The 20043-nt window shown below is 43.7% G+C and overlaps 1 protein-coding gene across 1 annotated transcript; it reads right to left on the bottom strand.

The window, feature by feature from the left end:
* Positions 1 to 10463: 10463 nt before the first annotated feature.
* Positions 10464 to 16192, bottom strand: LOC136484708 (uncharacterized). Its single transcript, XM_066481650.1, has 3 exons — positions 15675 to 16192; positions 15133 to 15403; positions 10464 to 11212 (listed from the first exon to the last, which is right to left on the bottom strand). Exons 1-3 carry the CDS (start codon positions 15839 to 15841, stop codon positions 10727 to 10729), a joined length of 924 nt encoding a protein of 307 aa, XP_066337747.1. The 5' UTR covers positions 15842 to 16192; the 3' UTR covers positions 10464 to 10726.
* Between the last annotated feature and the right edge of the window lie 3851 nt (positions 16193 to 20043).

The raw sequence follows: 20043 nt of genomic DNA, 5'->3' as shown, positions 1-20043 counted from the left end.
GGTGGAGAAGGTTTTATCTGAACCAGAGCTCCATGGTTCGAATCCTGTGGGGAGCACTTTTTAATTTTAATATATGCGTCCCCAATTCTTTTCTTTCCATACTTTTTTTTAAGTTTTAAATTCGTTGCAATTATCAAAGTATATTGCAACCAAAAATAAGCGTTGCACTTGAACACAATTTTCGCTTCGACCCCATAGATTTCGTTGCAATAAAATTTAGCACTTGCAACAATATCAAAGTATATTGCAACTGCCAAAAAAGGTTGCAATTGACCCCCACTTTTGCTTCGCCTCCAAGAGTTCTTGTTGCATTAAGTATCTAGCATTTGCAACGCTTGTCAAATTTTATGCAACACAAAAAAACCATAGCAATAGTCAAAACCAAATGCAACTAACGTAAATGTAGTTGCAGTACTACCACACAATTGCAACCAAAATCAAGTCTACTGCAACCATTTTTCACCATTGCAATATCGTCCACCAAATGCAACAGAGCTTTGCAACATCTTGAAAACCGTTGTATTAAAGGCATGTATCGCTACCATTTTTTAGAATGGTTGTAATACAACAATCTCTGGCAACCAAATTTTCTACGTTGCAATTCTTCGGCGTTGCAGTAGACCGAAAATCTTGTAGTGGAACCAGATTGTTGGTGAGCTTGATTGCACTCTCATTGTCACATAGCAATGGCACTTTCTTGAACTTGATTCCAAAGTCACTCAAGGTGGCCTTCATCCAAAGTATTTGTGCACAACAACTACCGGCGGATATGTATTCGGCTTCGGTGGTTGATAATGCAACACTATTTTGTTTCTTTGGTGACCATGAAACAAGTGATCTTCCAAATAATTGACATGTGCCCGAGGTGCTCTTCCTTTCAACCTTGCATCCCACGTAGTCGAAGTCTGAATATCCAACAAGTTCAAACTTTGCTCTTTTAGGATACCACAAACCAACATTTTGTATATGCTTCAAGTACCTCAATATTCTCTTTATAGCCTTTAAATGACTTTCTCTTGGTGAGGCTTGAAATCTTGCACACATGCATACACTAAACATGATATCCGGCCTTGATGTGGTCACATAGAGTAGACTTCCAATCATAGACTGATACAACTTTTGATCCACCATGTTGCCACTTACATCACTATCCAAATTGCCATTTGTTCTCATTTTTGTACTAATGGCCTTTGTTTCATTCATGCCAAACTTCTTGAGCATGTCTTTGATGTACTTGCCTTGACTAAAAAATGTACCATTCTTCAATTGCTTGATTTGAAGTCTAAGGAAGTAACTCAACTCTCCAATCATGGACATCTCAAAATCATTAGCCATCATCTTCCCAAACTCTTCACAAAAGTCTTGATTGGTTGATCTAAGTATGATGCCATCAACATAGATTTACAACACAAACAAGTCTTTGTCAATCTTCTTGGTGAAAAGTGTGGTGTCAACCTTGCCCATAATGAATCCCTTTGAGAGTAGAAAGTCCCTCAACCTCTCATACCATGCTCTAGGTGCTTGCTTCAAGCCATATAATGCCTTCTTCAACTTATATACATGGTCGGGCTTCTTGTCATCTTCAAAACCGGGAGGTTGCTTAACATAAACTTCTTCATTGATGTAGCCATTGAGAAATGCACTCTTGACATCCATTTGATAAAGCTTGATGTTGTGGGCACAAGCATAGGCTAGCAAGATTCTAATTGCTTCTAATCTAGCAACCGGGGCATATGTTTCTTCAAAGTCAAGACCTTCAATTTATGTATAGCCCTGTGCTACCAATCTTGCTTTGTTCCTTACTAGTATCCCATCTTTATCTTGCTTGTTTCTATAGACCCGTTTAGTTCCAATCATATTATGTCCCTTTGATCTCTCCACTAACTCACATACTTGATTTCATGTGAAGTTGTTCAATTCTTCATGCATTGCATTCACCCAATCAACATACTTCAATGCTTCATCTATCTTCTTTGGTTCAATGGATGGCACAAATAAGAAATGCTCACAAAATAAAGCCAATCTTGATCTAGTTTGCACACCTCTAGAAATATCACCAATTATAGTGTCCAATGGATGATCCCTTGCAATATGAGTTGGTTGGAGTATTGGAACTTGATTGCTTGCACTTGCTTGATCATTGGGTTGAGATGACGTACTAGCCACTTGATCTTGCACATTGTCATGAGAGCCACTTGTACTTGCTTGATTAGTGTCATCTTGCACATTTGAGTTAGAGAGCACTTGTACTTGATCATCTTCATCATCATTCACCTGCCTAGGCCTCAAGTCACCAATATCCATGTTCTTCATGGCATTTGAAAGTTGAATGCCTCTCACATCTTCCAAGTTCTCATTCTTATCTTGGGAAACCTTAGTTTTATCAAATTCAACATCATGAACTTTTCAAGAGTACCACTTGCCAAATTCCAAACTCTATATGCTTTGCTTGTAGTGGAGTAAACAAGTAAAAATCCTTCATCACACTTCTTTTCAAACTTGCCCAATGTAGTGCCTTTCTTCAAGATGTAGTATTTGCAACTAAAGACCCTAAAATATGCAATATTGGGCTTTCTACCATTCAAGAACCCATATGGTGTCTTCTCTTTTAATGGGTGACAATATAGGCGGTTGCTACAATAGCAAGCCACGTTAACAGCATCGGCCCAAAAAGATTAACTCACATTGTACTCACTCAACATTGATCTTGCCATATCACTCAAGGTTCTATTCTTCCTTTCAACAAGATCATTTGATTGTGGATTGTACTTAGCCGAGAATTGATCTCTAATTCCAAATTCATCACACAACTCATCAATTCTTATGTTCTTGAACTCACTACCATTGTCACTTCTAACTCTCTTGATGGTTGTTTCAAACTCATTGTGAATGCCCTTGACAAATTATTTGAATGTTGCAAATACATCAATCTTGTCCACTAGAAAGAATACCCATGTGTATCTAGTGTAGTCATCCACTATCACAAAGTCATATTTGTTTCCACTAATGCTAGTGTATTGTGTTGGCCCAAACAAATCCATGTGCAACAACTCAAATGCTTTACTAGTGCTCATTATGCTCTTCTTAGGATGGGTGTTTCCAATTTGTTTGCTGGCTTGACAAGAGCTACAAAGCTTATCATTCTCAAACACAACATCTTTCAAGCGTCTAACCAAGTCATGCTTAACCAATCTATTCAATAGTTTCATTCCAATATGACCAAGCCTTCTATACCATAACCAACCCATACTAGACTTAGTGAACAAGCATGTTGACAATTGAGCTTCACTAGCATTGAAATCAACCAAGTATAGATTCTCATATCTAAAGCCTTTGAAGATCAAGTTAGAGCCATCTACACTTATGATCTCTACATCATCTACCCCAAATATGCATTTGAATTCAAGATCACATAATTGAGTCACGGATAGCAAATTAAAGTTCAAGCTCTCAACTAGCAACACATTGGATATGCTCATGTCATTGGATATTGTAATCTTACCAAGCCCTTTGACCTTGCCTTTTCCATTGTCATCAAATGTGATACTATCATAACCATCATTGCCATTGGTATTGATTGAGTTGAACATTCTTGCATCACCGGTCATGTGTTGAGTGCACCAACTATCAAGAACCCAATGCCTTCATCTGGCTTTATAATTGACCTACAAAAGAAGATCAATTCTTTTTAGGTACCTAAATTTGCTTGGGTCCTTGAAGGTTAGTTACTAAGCTCTTTGACACCCAAATGGCTTTCTTCTTTGAGCCCATCCATGGTGCACCAATGAACTTAGCCTTCACACCATTAGTACCCTTAGTAAGCACATAGAAAGAATCAAGCTTAATTGAGGATACAATGGCTTGAGACTTCTTTTTCCTGTACTTTTGCTCTATATGACCAACTTGCTTGCAACTAGTGCAAAACTTACCATTGTTCTTCACAAAACTAGTCTTGTGAAGAGCAAAGGTCGCCTTGCCTTTCTTAGAGGTATAGCCCAATCCCTCTTTGTAGAGAGAAACTCTTTGGCTACCCAAGCACATAAGCAAGCGGTCCTCACCACCATAGGCCTTAGCCAATGTGTGATTGAGCTCTTTTACCTCCTTCTTGAGGATCTCATTCTCAACCACTAGTGATGCATCACAAGTGAAACCATCACTACTAGATGAGGTAGAAGTGGATGTGCTACAAGAGGGGTTAGTGGGAGCAACAATGATAGGCTTATAGAATGATTCATTAATTATATCACAAGTTAAGCCTACATCACATGTTTCAACATGCTCTTTCACACTTTGCTCATTAAGTAGAGAGGAATGAGCTTTCTCAAGCTTCTTGTGAGCCTAGCCAAGCTTCTCATTGGCTTCCTCTAGCCTCTCATGAGATGCATTGAGCTCATCAAAGGCTTGCTTAAGGGCTTTTAGTTCCTTACACAAGTCTTTGCATTCCCTTCTCTTAATGTCAAAATGCTCCTAAGCATCATCTAAAATGTCAATTAGTTCATCTTTAGTTGGTTCATCATCATCACTTTTACTTTTATTTTCATTATCATGTTCCTCATCGCACCCATCATCACGAGTTTGTACCTTAGTGGCCTTAGCCATGAAGCATGATGGAGTGTCGAAGAGAGAAGGCTTCTCATTCATAGCAATGCTTGCAAGAGCCTTCTTCTTGGTGGTCTTGTCATCATCACTTGAGGAACCATCACTATCCCAAGAGACCACATATGAACCACCCTTCTTCTTCTTGAAGGTCATCTTGTCCTTCTTCTTGCTCTTCTTTCATCATCATCATTGTCGTTGTTGTATGGGCATTGAGCAATAAGATGATCCTTGCTTCCACACTTGAAGCACCTTCTTGACTCTTTCTTGTTCTTGGATGAATACTTCTTTCTTCTAGCACGGTAGCACTTCTTCACCATGAACTTGCCAAATCTCTTGACAAAGAGAGTCATCTTCTCATCATCCATCTCATCAAAGCTCAAGTCTTCATCTTCACTTGATGATTCTTGCTTTGCCTTGCTCTTGGATGATGTGGCCTTGAATGCCACACTCTTCTTCTCATCGTTCTTTTCATCTTTCTTCTCCTTCTTTTCTTCCTTCTCATCATCATCTCTATATGTGTCATCGGTCATCACATCTCCCAACACTTGTCATGGTGTCCAAACCACTCCTCACTAGAATAGTGACCAATGTGCCAAATCTTGATGGTAAGCATCTTAGAAACTTGTGGGAGAAGTCCTTGTGCTTCACCTCTTCTCTAAGTGCTTTGAGATTATTGACAAGCACTTGAAGCCTATGGAACATCTCCAGCACACTCTCATTCTCCTTCATCTTGAAGCTTGCAAACTTCTCCTTAAGAATGTATGCCTTTGCACCCTTAATGGCTTGAGTGCCCTTAAATGACTCCTCCAACTTCTTCCATGCCTCATGAGCCATCTCAATGTTCTTGATTTGCTCAAATGTCCTCTCATCCAATGCATCATGAATGGCACTAAGAGCAATATCATTGTTTTGGAGTAGCACTTCTTCGGCGGCGGTGGGAGCCTCTTCATTGGCAATCTCAATCTTGGTCTCCTCCACCTTCCACACCTTTATATTGATTTACTTGAAATGTTGTCATCTTAGCCTTCCAATAAGGATAGTTGGAGCCATCAAATTGGGGTGGCTTTTTGGTGTTGTTGATTTGAGCCATATTGACACCAAAGGTTGTTAAGTCTCAAATCACGGTGACCACGGCTCTGATACCACTTGAAAGGTCCTAATGGCTAGAGGGGGGTGAATAGCCTATAAAAATTTCTACAACAACACTTAAACAAAGTGGTTAGTCAAATAGATGGCGAAGTGAGTGTTGCGCTAGCCTACTAAAAATGCAAGCCACCTACCATAATTCTAGTTGCTATAGTCTCTATCCACACAACAGCTATATCACTACACTAAGTTAGTGAGCTCTCAAAGATTAACTAAAGAACCTCACTAACCACTAGTCCCGACGCAAGCTAGTTCTCAAAACTAATTACACTAAAGAGCTTAGCTTACACACTAGGAATGTAATACAAGAGAGGATGGCGATGATTATACCGACGTGTTGAGGTATGAGCCAATCACAAGATGGAGCCAATCCATCAATCACAACATAACCAATGAAATCCTCGGACAAGGTGACACAAGTTTTTTACCGATGTTGACTTGCTTGCCAGTAAGCTAGTCCTCGTTGTGGCGGTTCACTCACTTGAAGGTTCATGCACTAATTGACATCACACGCCAAACCCTCAATAGGGTGCCGCACAACCAACATAAGATGAGGATCACACAAGCCACGAGCAATCCACTAGAGTACCTTTTGGCTCTCCGCCAAGGAAAGGTCAAGAACCCTCACAATCACCATGATCAGAGCCAGAGACAATCACCAACCTCCGCTCGCCGATCCTCGCTGCTCCAAGGCATCTAGGTGGTGGCAACCACCAAGAGTAACAAGTGAATCCCGCAGCGAAACACGAACACCAAGTGCCTCTAGATGCAATCACTCAAGCAATGCACTTGGATTCTCTCCCAATCTCACAAAGATGATGAATCAATGATGGAGATGAGTGGGAGGGCTTTGGCTAAGCTCACAAGGTTGTTATATCAATGCAAATGGCTAAGAGAGTGAGCTTGAGCCAACCACATGGCTTAAATAGAGAGCCCCCCACGAATAGAGCCGTCGGGCTCCTCACTATACAGAACACGGGGCAACCGGACGCGCCGGTCAGAGGTGACCGGACGCACGCCTCTAGCGTCTGGTCGCCCAATGTGCACCATGTGTCCCCCACTTTAAACCTGAGCCGCTGATCTCCAACGGCTAGCAGCCAGAGCCTGCATGGTTAAAGAGCGATCGGACATGCTGGTCCAAGACCAGACACGCCCACGCTGAGTCTGCTCGTGTGCTCGCCCACGCACTGCTGCCTGCTCCTCCCCGGCGTCAGATCAGATCCAGAGAGGATACAGAGGTGCCCAACCATGACCTGACACGTTCGGTCAATGGTGACCTGACGCGGTCAAGTTCGGTCTCACACTTTCTCTTCTCCGCAAGCTAGAAAGTACCACATCATCGTACATCATCATGACCGGACGCACAAGCGTCGAGTCAGATCACTTTTTGTCTCGGCGTCCAGTCAAGCACCAGAAAGAAGCCGAGCATGGCACCAAGTTTTATAATTGACCAGACGCTGCACCTCCGAGTCCGGTCACCACATGACATGCGTCCGGTCACTGTTTCTCAGTGAAAATCACCTCCTTCACTTCACCAACTTCTCCACCCTTGCTCAAATGTGCCAACCACCAAGTGTATCACCTTGTGTACGTGTGTTAGCATATTTTCATAAACATTTTCAAGGGTGTTAGCACTCCACTAGATCTAAATGCATATGCAATGAGTTAGAACATTTAGTGGCACTTTGATAACCACATTTCGATACGAGTTCCACCCCTCTTAATAGTACGACTATCTATCCTAAATGTGATCACACTCGCTAAGTGTCTCGATCACCAAACCAAAAAGCTCCTATGGATATCACCTTTGCCTTGAGCTTTTTGTTTTTCTCTTTCTTCTTTTCCAAGTCCAAGCACTTGATCATCATGTCCACACCATCATCACATCATGATCTTCATTTGCTTCACCACTTGGAATGTGCCAACTATCTTATAATCACTGTTGGTATTTATTAACGCAAAAAGAATATGAAGGATTCCGCAAGCACACAGAATACCATTGTAGCTTTTTATCGGGAGTATTCCAGACATTGTTATTTATATTTTACCACAGGGAAACAATGGAGTAAGACTTATTGAGTAATAGAGGAATATCTATCAACATACCAGCATAGCTTAAGTAGATGGTAAATATATAGATAGGAATTAAGCATAATGACACTCAAGGGATAGATCTATAAAGATAATGTAAACTAGTCAACTCGGAAGAACAACAGGTGAGGTAGATTCCTATGATATTCTTATTACAGGATCAAAGTATATACATTTCCATCTATAGCTAAGACTAACTCTACTCTTGCGCACTTCAGGATGATGCTTAGATGGTAGAGCACCCACAATAGATAACTCTACTAACGCGACTACGGTCCTACAATTTAAGAACCTGCTCAATTTGGAGTGGACTACAAAGGATAGATGGTGCTGTCATCTCCCACTGCTACCACCCAACCAGAGAACAGGGTACACTCATAGGTAGAGCATCGTATAAGCACCATGCTTACACGAGACTCGGCTACTTAGCCTAACCGGTAAACTAGCAAGCTAAGCGCTCTATGAACCCGCACATAAAAGTATTGATAATCTTTAACTAAGCAAGATATATATTCAAAGTAAACATAGCCATGTAGATAAGAATATGGTAAAATGATAATAAGTCTTACAAGATGTAGAAGTAAAGATACAAGGCTTTGCCGAGCCTCCAAGACTAGATCCGGAACTTGAGCATGAGCCCAACTCTACCCTCACTCCCGAGCTACTAATCTACTACATTGGAGAGCTCTAGATCTAATCCTCTTGGTGTGTCTTGATCTGAATGAGAGATATGAATTAGGGTTTTCAAGATGGCTCTAGGGAGGGGGGTAGGGGTTGCTATATATAGGCCGAGGTAAAGTAGGGGGCAAGGAATCGAGGTGGAGTAGGGGCAAGGAATCGAGGTGGAGTAGGGGGCAAGGAATCGCCACATCATCGATCCGCGTCAACTCCCTCGACCACCGTTCGATAAACCAACCTAAAACCTCCTTAAAATCAACGGTGTAGATCGTATGAAGGAGTACGAAGAGGCGGAGGGCGAGCGGGCTCCATGGCAGGCCGTTTGGCCCAAGCTTCGGCATGGTGTCTTCTGGAACCTTCTAGAGTTGTATTTCATAGTTTTCACGGGTTGAATCACTTGTTGTCGTCGGTTTGCTTGTTTGGAGTGTATGACAGTGGTCCCGGAAGTTGTTTTCTGGATAAATCCTCCTGCATACAAATATTTACTAAAGCTCATGGAATTCATTAGTTTAAACCCCTATACCTATGTTTGGTGATGGAATTAAGTACATATGCAGGATATGTTGACAACTTATAATTAGTGTTAACGACCGTCAACAATCACTTTGATAAACTAGGTTAGCACATAGGATTTCATCAATTCACCAAAACCAAACTATAGCCTTCAGAGCCTTGGTGTCTGTGAGGAAGAGGTGGCGGCGGGGCATCTCCTACCTCCTCTCCACTTCGTTTTCTCCCTCCTCCACCCTGAAAGTTCTACTCACCTATCACACATCAGCTTAGCACGAATTTGGTACTTCCATGGCCAGATCCGGTGCTTAGGCTTGTGGATCTGTTCCCTCCCCCAGCCCCCAATGGCTTGTTCCAGCACTACTGCGTGGCGCTTGGTGAAGACATTGGTTGTGGGGGTGTGCTGCATGGGCGGTTGACAGATACCGGTGGCTATGATATGTGGTGGGGGCGTGGTGGGCCGGATGCACGTTGGGGATCAACGGATCTGGTGTGCTACTGGTTCAGTTGTTTTGCCCTTGTAGCAGTCGCAGACGATGGCCAAGTGGTGTGTCATGGAGATCCCGATGTGTCCTTCGGCGGGCTTTGTCAAGGGCTCGGGTGAGCGGCAACGTCCTTGGCACTCACACCCGCCAACGCAGTGGATTCGTCATGGCTCGAGCCTGGATGTGCATCTATGGTGGTGGCGGTGGCCAAGGCTCACACAATGACAACGACCGATTTGGCTAGTGATGGCCCTGCTCTTGGGGCAGCCATATCCGTGGCTATGTCCTTGGATCTGCTCAGTGGTAGCGCATAGACGTTGCATGGTGGCTTCTACAGTGGTGGGCTTTGTAGTCATGGCGGCAAAATGTTTTTTGTGTGTCGGTAGTGGTCCAGGAGTTGTGGAGGTGTTGGCGAAAGACTTCCTGGTGATCTTACTGGTCTCGACAATTGCAACGCCTTCGGGTGCCGTTTTCCTTCCGGGAGGTGTTGTCACGTACGGCACTCCACAGTCCTCCTCTGTTTATCTCCAGGTGAAAATCTAGCCTAGGTGAGGTGGGTGGCGTTGGTGATCCTCATCGTTTTCCTGCATGGAGGCGTCGCCTCGAAGGTCTATCTTCACGCATAGTGATCGATCGCAATTTTGAGTGTCATAGTCGGATGAGGATAGGGACTTGGTCTGGATCCTTTGTTTGAGAAAGGCAATGTGATGAAGTCCTGTTACGTGAAGACAAAACAAGTTGAAAGCAAGAAAGAATAAGAAATTCTGAAGCTTAGTCTTTCTAGTTTTTTCTTGGTCCGTGAACTCTCTTTCTTGTTTTTCGTGAAATCGATCTATTTCTTTGTTTTTTTATGTTCCTCGGGTTTGAGGTTTCGAGTCTAAGAGCTCGTGTACCTTTTGGCTATATATATCTTGCGTGGATATAGAAGTCGGATTTTATATCCTTTATCTAAAAAATCCCCGATTGACGTAAACACATCTATTCTATTACACTGAAACGTGCACAGATAGTAATTCTCACTGACATATATAGTCTGATAGCAGTACGTATATAGATGCGGGGCATCCCCCGATCGATGCGTGCACTCCGTCGTTCCTACAAAACAACATACATATAGTATAGAATCTATTTACTTACTTAGGCACACAATGCAACTACGCGTGCAGCAGCTGACCGACGGCGCCGCTGCTAATAACTCTCGGTGGCGGCCACGTCACTCACACCTCGGCGGCGGCGGCGGCGGCGGCAGGCACGGTGGCCTGCGCGATCCTCCTGAGCTTAGCGACGACCATGACGAGCTTGCTATTGAGGCGGCTCACGATGCAGCGCGGCAGCCACCCGGCGGCCGGGTCCAGCTGCACAACGTACGTCACGACGCACGATCCCGCGTCGCCGTCGAGCCTCTCGACGACCCAGCCGGACTGCAGCAGCAGGCTGCGGCCGACGACGACGGAGCCGCCGCCGGGCAGCAGGCCCGCGGCGATCTCCTTGGGCAGCGCGGCCACCGCGACCACCAGCGTGCCGTCGTCCATGGCCTGGCGCCGCTCGTAGACGACCAGGTCCCGGCGCCGGGCGGGCCGGGCGGGACGCCGGCTGGTGGTGGTGGAGGAGGAGGCGTCGCCGAACTTGAGGTGGATGATGCTCAGGTCGTCGCCGAGCTCCCTGATGTACGAAGACTCCATCAGCTGGTCCGACTCCCACTGCTGCACTTGCACAAAAAAAAGAAAAAACGCGGGCATGTTACTATTGTAAACAAAGTATTTCGAGTTGGGTCAGTCTTGGTAAAAAAGTAATATGGCCCAAGCCTGATACGGTTGAGGGATGAAAATAAGAGTCCAAGCCTATCCAATGCACTTTCGAGTGGGTAGGCTTTTTTTGGCCCACGAAACCACGAACACAGGCACAGCTACTACAAAAGCCTGGCTACCTGCTACTTATACATTATTAGGAGCCTATATATAAACGACTCGCGCAATAGTCGCAATGGGAGTTTTATGGCCAGTCGAAAATAGTTTCGTCGGATAGAATGAGTTTCATGGCGATGAAAACTTGTTTACACTATTTCTAATACTAGAGTCTTAGAAGCGGAGCCACGAAACTTCCACTATAGGCCTCGTTTGGCAGGGCTCCACCGCTCAGGGACCGATAGGTGCCAGGGAGCCGGAGCCGCGGAGCCCAAAAAACGAGCTTCTCCGGCTCCGGTGGTGTCTGTGAGAGAGGAAAGGAGGAGAGAGAAAAACAGCTCCGATGAACAGTACCGGGTGTCAGCCGCTCAGGGGCCGACAGGCCGGAGCCGGAGCCGCCGGAGCCCGGCCAAAAGGGGCCTAAGACTTAACCTAATTATCCTACCTAGAGTAGGAGTAGCTAGATAGAAGGACTGGTAATGCGACAGAGCATATGGCCTGTTATTAGGTACTGGCCCCAAAAGTGGTAAGAGGCCCTCGCGCCAGATCGAGACCGGCCCAGCCTTGGTGGCTAGCTAGTACTAAGCAAAAAGTTTCTACTACACAAAACGTTGCGAGTCCAAGTGCACTCATTCGGTCATTCCCCTGCCACACGCACGTTATTAGTACTATCTTGTAAGTATGCTTTGGTGTCAGGTCTAGCGTGACCTGGCATTCATCAGTACTGAAATGATTAGTTAGCTCCCAGCTGTATATATATGGAGTTTGTTTTCACTACGTGCAGAAATTAATTAGCAATGCGCTCTTGTTACATATATGAATGAAGATATACTGAGTCCGAGTGGGCAAAGATCATATATGTAAGCAAAGCTAAGTCGCGGAACAGAAGAGACCACTACACAGCCGGTGCTCCTCCTTTTGTCAGCCGGTGACATGCATTTCCTGTTATTACTACTTTTTAAATTACAGTTTATTTTAGCATTGTTTTAGTTAAGTCAAACTTCTAGTGTGGTCAAACTTTATACAAATTAGTTCCACTAAATTCTACGGAGTATCTAACATCCGAGTTCACTATCTATTTATTTAAAATGTTGGAGAAGTTAAGAGTGAGCTCACCATGGTTCAAACTTCAAAAACAGACGCGCGCAATGCAGAGAGCACATGCATGTGGCTCAACGTGCAGTCACATGCACGCCTGCATCAGGGCACGCATCTACGGCTACTTGTATAATAACTCATGCATCTACTCCGAAACTTGTATTAATTCATTCACGCGCACGCACCTAATCAGTAGGGGTACGGTGCCACCATCCTCGTATACCACAACGGCTTGGGACCCGACTACCCGAGGGACAGGTGTCAGATGCTGAACATGTCATTCGCCAGTAATAGTTGTTGCGCCGGTTTTTAACTGGTTTTTTCTTCTTTTAGCCTTTTGTTAGGAGTGACTACCATGTACTGTACGTGTGTATGTATTTGTTATTGCAAATTTTGTGGACAAGAAATTTTCAATCCGTAACCCTAAACACCGTTTCTTCACCATAAAGCTCGTTTCCAACAATATTCTGAGTGCCCATAACTAAGGGCTGTTTGGTTCCACGGACTAAATTTTAGTCCATGTCACATCGGACGTTTGGACGTTAATTAGGAGGACTAAACATGAGTTAATTATAAAATTAATTACACAGATGGAGACTAATTTACGAGACGAATTTATTAAGCCTAATCAATCCGTCATTAGCACATATTTACTGTAGCACCACAATGTCAAATCATGGACTAATTAGGCTTAAAAATCCATCTTGCAAATTAGCCGCAATCTGTACAATTAATTATTTTTTAATCTATATTTAATACTCCATACATGTATCCAAATATCTGATGGGACAGAACTAAAATTTAGTCACCCCGTAAATAAAGCTGAAAAGGGCACTCACAAAACTGACCGATGGACGGAACCATTTTTTTTTTTGGCGCTAGGTAATAAGAGAGCTGTCGCAAGGTGATTGGTAAGAGTAGTTCCGGGTCACCGTTGGGCGTTGGATGGGACGGACGGTGCCTGCCTACTACGTAGATTCCCTACAAAAAATGCTTTAAGAATCACGGGTGTAGTACGTCGCAGCAGGGCTTCCCTTCACCACGCCCACAGTGCAAATTTATTTACCAGCAAGAGTCACGAGCCACAATTACTTACCGCCGTTTGATCTACTAGCTACCACCGTATATCTCATTCACCGGCGGCACCGCCAGGCGCCAGCTTTTTATTACCAACAAAAATGCTAGTACTTTTTTTTTTGTTCTGTTTAGTTTTTTCCTTGCTTGCGTCCTAGTAAGCTGCTGACGACCCTAAAATCTAGACAAATAGGGACATGGACGCTGCGTTCCAGTAAGGCCCCGTTTAGATGCGAAATTTTTTTGTTTTGGTTATTATAGCACTTTCGTTTGTATTTGGCAAAAATTATTCAATTATAGACTATTTAGGCTTAAAAGATTCGTCTCGCCAATTACGGGCAAACTGTGCAATTAGTTATTCTTTTTACCTACATTTAATGCTCCATGCATGTGCCGCAAGATTTGATGTGACGGGAAATCTTGAAAAATTTTGGATTTTGGGTGGGATCTAAACATGGCCTAAGCTCTTCTATGTATGATCAAAACTAAATATGTTTACCCCTAAAAAACTAAATGTGTTTAACTAAGGACAAACTTGGCTTTGGGACTTTGAGTACATTTGTATATTACTCCTACTCGGATGAAGCAAATCGTACTCGCATTTAAGGCTGGGCAAAAATAACCGAGAACCGAGAACCGAACCGAAAGAACCGGAACCGAAACCAAAAGAACTAGAACCGAAAATTTCGGTTCCTTATTCGGTTCCTGATATTGAAGAACCGAAATAACCGAAGAAAATTCGGTTCCTACTCTCGGTTAACCGAATTAACCGAAAGAACCGAATTACATGAATTATACTTCACTTACTTATATTTTGTAGGATTATGTGTAGTGTTTTTATATTTGAACTGCTATATATTTGTGTTACTATATTGCTATTGTTTTCTTATATATTATTATTATTAAAAATGAATATAGTGTTGCATAAATTTGCCTTAGAACAAGTATATTTATTATTATCTTGAGGTCTTCTGAAAAAATTCGGTTAGTTCGGTTAAAACCGGAACCGAACCGAAATAACCGAGAACCGAAATGCTCGGTTCCTAAAATTTTTTGGAACCGATCGGTTCCCGTTTTCTAGGAACCGAATTTCTTTGATAACCGAAGGAACCGAATCGAAACCGAACCGAGAACCGAACGCCCACCCTGACTCGCATTGCATTCAACGAAAGGCGGTTTTGATTAGCCAAGTCACATGGACATAAAGTGCTAGTCCTAGATCGAGCAAAGTTACTACCCAAAGCAGGTCGCTAGCTTTTAATTAACCACAACCACAAGCACGGCCCATGGCAACAGATATGGATGGAACCCAAACTCTTCGATTTGCGGAAGCCGTCCGTTGTGTTGATAATCACTTTATCAGCTTTTTGACCTAGAGTAAGTGAAGAAGTTACTCCTAGCTACTTGAAATGGAAATGAAAAAGAAATCTTAGAATAATCACTTTCCTCAAACCCTTTAACAAGCTATAATACTACTCGTAGATTAACTATCAGTGTGTCGCGAGCGAATAGTAATTAATATATTCGCAGGAAGGTATCTATGGTACCTTGGCGGCGACGACGGCGTTGGCGACGGCCATGAACTGCTCCGGCGAGACGTCCTGCAGCAGCCAGCGGCTCCGGAAGACGTGCGCGGGCCCCGTCCGCCGCTTGGATATCTCCACGCCGTTGTGGTAAACCAGCACCTTCCACCCGTCGTCGCCGTCGCCGTCGCCGTCGGCGCCGCCCCGGCCGGAGTCGGACGCCGCCAGCAGCTCCTGGATGCAGCTCTCGCTCGCGTAGCTCACGTACCTCCGCAACGAATCCTCGCTTATAGACCTAATTCATTCCATATTCGTAGCATACACAACGATCATCAGGCTACTTCATTTGACCACCACCAAGTGATTGAATGAACACTGTAATTAAACAATGATTTCTTCATCCTCACCTAGCTAGCCAGCTAGCTAGGTGATCGATCATACTACTTAGGCGATGATTAGAGCAAATAGACCTATGTAATGTATAATGTAATCAATTAGGAACAACAGCAAAAGATGGACAAGGTGGAATGCCAAATGATTTTTTTGGTCTCAGAATAGAATGTCACCATGATCTGGAGCAGGCAGGTGCTGCAGAAGGGGAGGGCAGAGAGCTGCCGCCGCTGCTCATGCTGCTGGCTCTGCTCTCAGCAGGGCTCTGAAACCCACTGCCGCCGCCGCCTTGCGCCTGCGACGATACGCCGATGACTGAATGCGAAGGAAATATGGAACACATGAACACTGCTGGATTTTTCTCCAGTGACGACGCGAGAGAGAGATGAGGAGATTTGAGGGACGACGAAATAAATCGAGCTTTATAGGGTAGGCCGGTGAAACTTGAAAGGTGTGTTGGTGTTGGAATGGAACGGAGCAGGTGTAAAGACTTTATAGGAATGGCGACTTGAGAGCCTGAGAGGTGGGTTTTAAGAGGCCGGCCGGCCGGGGCCGGAGATGAAATGGAGGTGGAGGTGGAGGTGGAGGCAGATGCAGTGATTGGGGCACATGGAGAGTGGCAGTGCTGACAGACAGGGCGGTGGTGGAGTCAAGCGCAAGCGCAGCAGGGGCAGAGCAGAGCATGGGGGAACGGATGGAGAAGAATGCATATGCATGCATGGAAGAGTACTGCCATGGTGACCAAAAACTTTTTTTTTACAAGAATCACATGGATGTATTATATGGAGGCCTTGTCGGTCAGCCAGCAAGGGAAATTCTTTTCATACCCATAACGGTCCTTACCGAATCGGCCGGAGTGTGTTAGTTTTTACTTCTCTCTTGTGCCAATCACTTTAGCAACTATAGTATCATACTCTTACAGAGTATCACTCCCTTTATTCCAAATTATAAGACATCAAATTATGAAATATTTTAACGTCTTATAATTTGGAATAGATGAAGTAGCTGAGAGCAGAAAAATGACTTGGGTGCCCTATCTGTTACTGTCAGCAGTTGCCATTCCTAAGGCTTACCCATCTCCCAGATATTAACCGGTGCATGCATATAATTAAGGAGATGCAATTCAATTAGTTGGCACGATGCACCATAATTAGTATCCACCTGTAGCATAATTTGAAGGTAAACTAAAGTGTTGGGCCCACCGTGATGGTGTAGTGCTGAAATGACAATTTTTTTTTTTTTGTCGAACAAAAGGTGGTGGCATAGGAATTGCACATGGTGATAAAACAAAATGATGAATTGTATGCACTAAACTAAGTGCTGTTTTTCAGCTTGGCATATGAATGATTGGCAAGCACTGAAAATCCCCCCTTCTTAGCTTTAACCTAGGAAATGAGACTTTGTATGTAGTGGTTGCTTCAAGGATTTTTCGTTATATACATACATTTGCAAACACTAAAACTTAGCCGAGTCCTTGAGAAGTTTTTAAGCACCTCTGATCTGTACACATAATGTTGTTTGTAGGTTTTTAGTGGTTGAGTGCTGTAGCTAGAAATTTCTCCAGTCCACATGCAGTATTTAAGGAATCCTTTTTGTGCAGAAGTTGTTTGTCAGTTTTTCAGTGGTTGCGTGCTGTTACCGTAGTGCAAATGCCCAAGAAAAGGATTCTTTGCCTTTGGTGGTCATAAAGGGATGAAGCAAAGGGAAGGTTTCTGCACATGGTATGTTGGCATGCACTTGTTGGCAAACCTACTCTGCAAAGAAAAGAATTGGGCTTTTATTAGGTGACCAAACTATATCTGATGATGATACAAAAAAAAGGTGATGGAGAAAAAAGGAAGGGGGTTAAATGATGGCTTTCGGGGCACTTGTCCTTGTTCCTGTGGGGTTTTTAGGGCATAATTGCCTCTCATTGCACATACATGTGTGCCAACGAGGCTCCAAGCGGAGTAATCATGCCACGTCGGAAGGAGAAGGACCACCATTAGGACCTTTTCTTCGATGAAGGGTCGATCGTATTGTTCAAGGTACTTAAACAGGTAGCTAGCACAAGGCACTGCAACCACATGCATGCAATTGGTGTGCTTTAATTTGGAGGGAGAGGTGAAAGTTAGATGCTTGGCCGAAAGTTCCAAATGATATCTTTTACTGGACCTCTAGTAAGGGTGATGAGGTTGGGAACACTTTTACTGTCTGGTTTTTATTTTTACTAGAAACTGGGATAAAGACATATAATGTTTGTTACAGTAAAATATATTCTACGTACCAATTAATAACCCTGATGCTCCTTTGCCACGGACACACATTAGTTAAACCGACTACAACGACATCATTCTAGAGGTCTCAAGGTCATTATTGACTAGGCGATGGACATGGCAAACATAGCACGTAGTCTTATTAGTTGCACTACGGACGGGGTCAGTACCCAGTACACTCTTTTTTTTTAGATAATAGCTGAGTATATCAACATGTTATGAGCATTCTGTATTACATTCAGAAAATGATTTTCATCCAAATTGTACCCATATTGTACCCACGCTATGAATAGCTCTATATCTCAAAACCAAACATATACGACGCTTTACAGTATAGATGACCGCACAGGCAAACACTCGGCAAAAGGCCTGAGAACAGATGCCCAATGAACGACAGCGGAGTTGAGAAACTTCTTTCTGCCACCGAAGAATGAGGAAGACCGATCTTAAACTTATTCTCTAGTCCTTCATCGTGGTCAGATCTAACCACAATAAAACGGAGAAGAGACCGGAGAAGATTATTCTATGGCGGTGACACCATCTCCACCTTGATGTCGCTGTCCGAAAATAAAAGTCTTCATGTCATACTGGTGAGGATGCTGACGCCGTAGTTGTCGCCCTCTTCTTCAACAGAGTTGACATAGAGAAAACGATTCCACCATGCCCTCTCGCTGTCACCGGAAAGGAGGAGGAGATGAATCCCCAAAACCAAAAAACTTAGCATAGAGAGACCTTAACTTTAAGGATTCGATCTAGTGGAAAAACTTATTAAAAACGTTGGATCTCCACTCCCTCCGGCCTCCGGCAATATGCCGGAGGGGGGAGGGAGGGGGACCAATGGTGGTGGAGGCGCTGAGTCGCGAGACCTAACGACCCGAGTGAGGTTTTCCCGAAGTGATTCAGATTGAAACGGTGGTAATTGAACAGTACTACCCAGTACACTCAAAACAGTGCAGTAGCACGAAGCTGTCGTTGGGTAAAACGTTGAAAGTCTTGCAAACCCAGGGCTGTTTTCAAGTGACCGTAACAAAAATTGAAATTTTTGCGCTACTACTTGCTGTACGTCCTTGCTACCCAGCTAATGTGTTACCTTAGACATGGGCTGTCTGCCTGTCTCTGACTTGAATGCTGCACAAGACGGCGATGTGCATGCATGTTTTCATGTTTCTCGATCAGGGCCTAAATGTTAAGGTAACATGATTGTTGTAGGCACCCTATATATCTTCATGCTACACCCATTGGTTGAGCAGTCAAAGGGGCGCGCCGCAGTGGTTGAGCAATTAACATAACATGTTTGCATGCTACACCAGACGTGCTGCCCCGCCAAGGCGGTCACCAGCGCACGCGGTATTAACGTAGGTGGCATGGGAAAAGGGAAAGAATGGAGCTAGAAGAAGAATATATAGAGAGGAGAATTGGCGTTTTGCTTTACTGCATAATTAGTACTATCTCCTTGCATGGCGCTCGTGCCCTTAGTAGCCTGCAAAGGATCAGGCAAAACTAGAGGGAGTGTGAATATGCCTATTTAAAATTTAAACTCAATTGCATCGGTTAGTACAGATGTGGCAATTCCGCACTTGCACACAGCTGCGGCACTTTCGATCTGTGGATCAGAGCAACTCGAAACCACAATTCAAAATCTGGTAAAGGAATAGTAGATTGAGTGAATTACTAGTGTTCCTATTCCTAGTAGTAATTATTAGGTCCTATTCCACCACTTCTCCAAGGTTGGAAACTACAAGTAGATCGAGTGCAAACCCCAACTTCACAACCAACACAAGTAGAGCACAAAGAAAACATCAAGAACCCAAAGGACAATGTGTTTATCCCGAGGTTCGGCTCACCATAAAGGCTAGCCTACCTCTACGTTGTTGAGCAAGCCACCAAGGCTTGGGTTTCATCGAACCCTATCCTCTTCTCAAGGCAAGAGAGCAAGTCTCAATCTTGAGAGTTCTTACTAAATTTCGACGGTGATTATAAACTTCCTGGAGCACCCACAAGATATTATAGTGCTTTAACGGGCACCTAGCTGTAACACTCTATAAATTTGACTTAGTTTAAAAATCACTAAAAATTTAAACTTTTTAAAACTTTGCATAGAAACTCACACATACATCTAGTTAACCTCAAAAATAATATAAACAAATCAACATAGGAATAGAATATTAGGAAACCTTGGTTGGTTGAGTGTTTGTTTGCTTGTTGAACTTATGGTGGCATCACTAAATTCAAACTGTATTTGAATTTGCATTCAAACCATATCAAAATAGCTAAATAGGAAAAGAAGGAA

The sequence above is a fragment of the Miscanthus floridulus genome, chromosome 10, assembly GCF_019320115.1.
Source record: "Miscanthus floridulus cultivar M001 chromosome 10, ASM1932011v1, whole genome shotgun sequence".
Classification (NCBI taxonomy): Eukaryota; Viridiplantae; Streptophyta; class Magnoliopsida; order Poales; family Poaceae; genus Miscanthus; species Miscanthus floridulus.
This window is presented reverse-complemented; position numbering and strand designations above follow the sequence as displayed.

Bases quoted from the DNA above. Each gene is read 5' to 3' on its own strand.
- LOC136484708 (XM_066481650.1), bottom strand. From the start codon at position 15,841: ATGTGTTCCATATTTCCTTCGCATTCAGTCATCGGCGTATCGTCGCAG. The intron at 15,404-15,674 runs GTGACATTCTAT...GGAATGAATTAG, and splicing joins CCTGCCTGCTCCAGATCATG to GTCTATAAGCGAGGATTCGT. The intron at 11,213-15,132 runs GTACCATAGATA...GTGCAAGTGCAG, and splicing joins ACGCCGTCGTCGCCGCCAAG to CAGTGGGAGTCGGACCAGCT.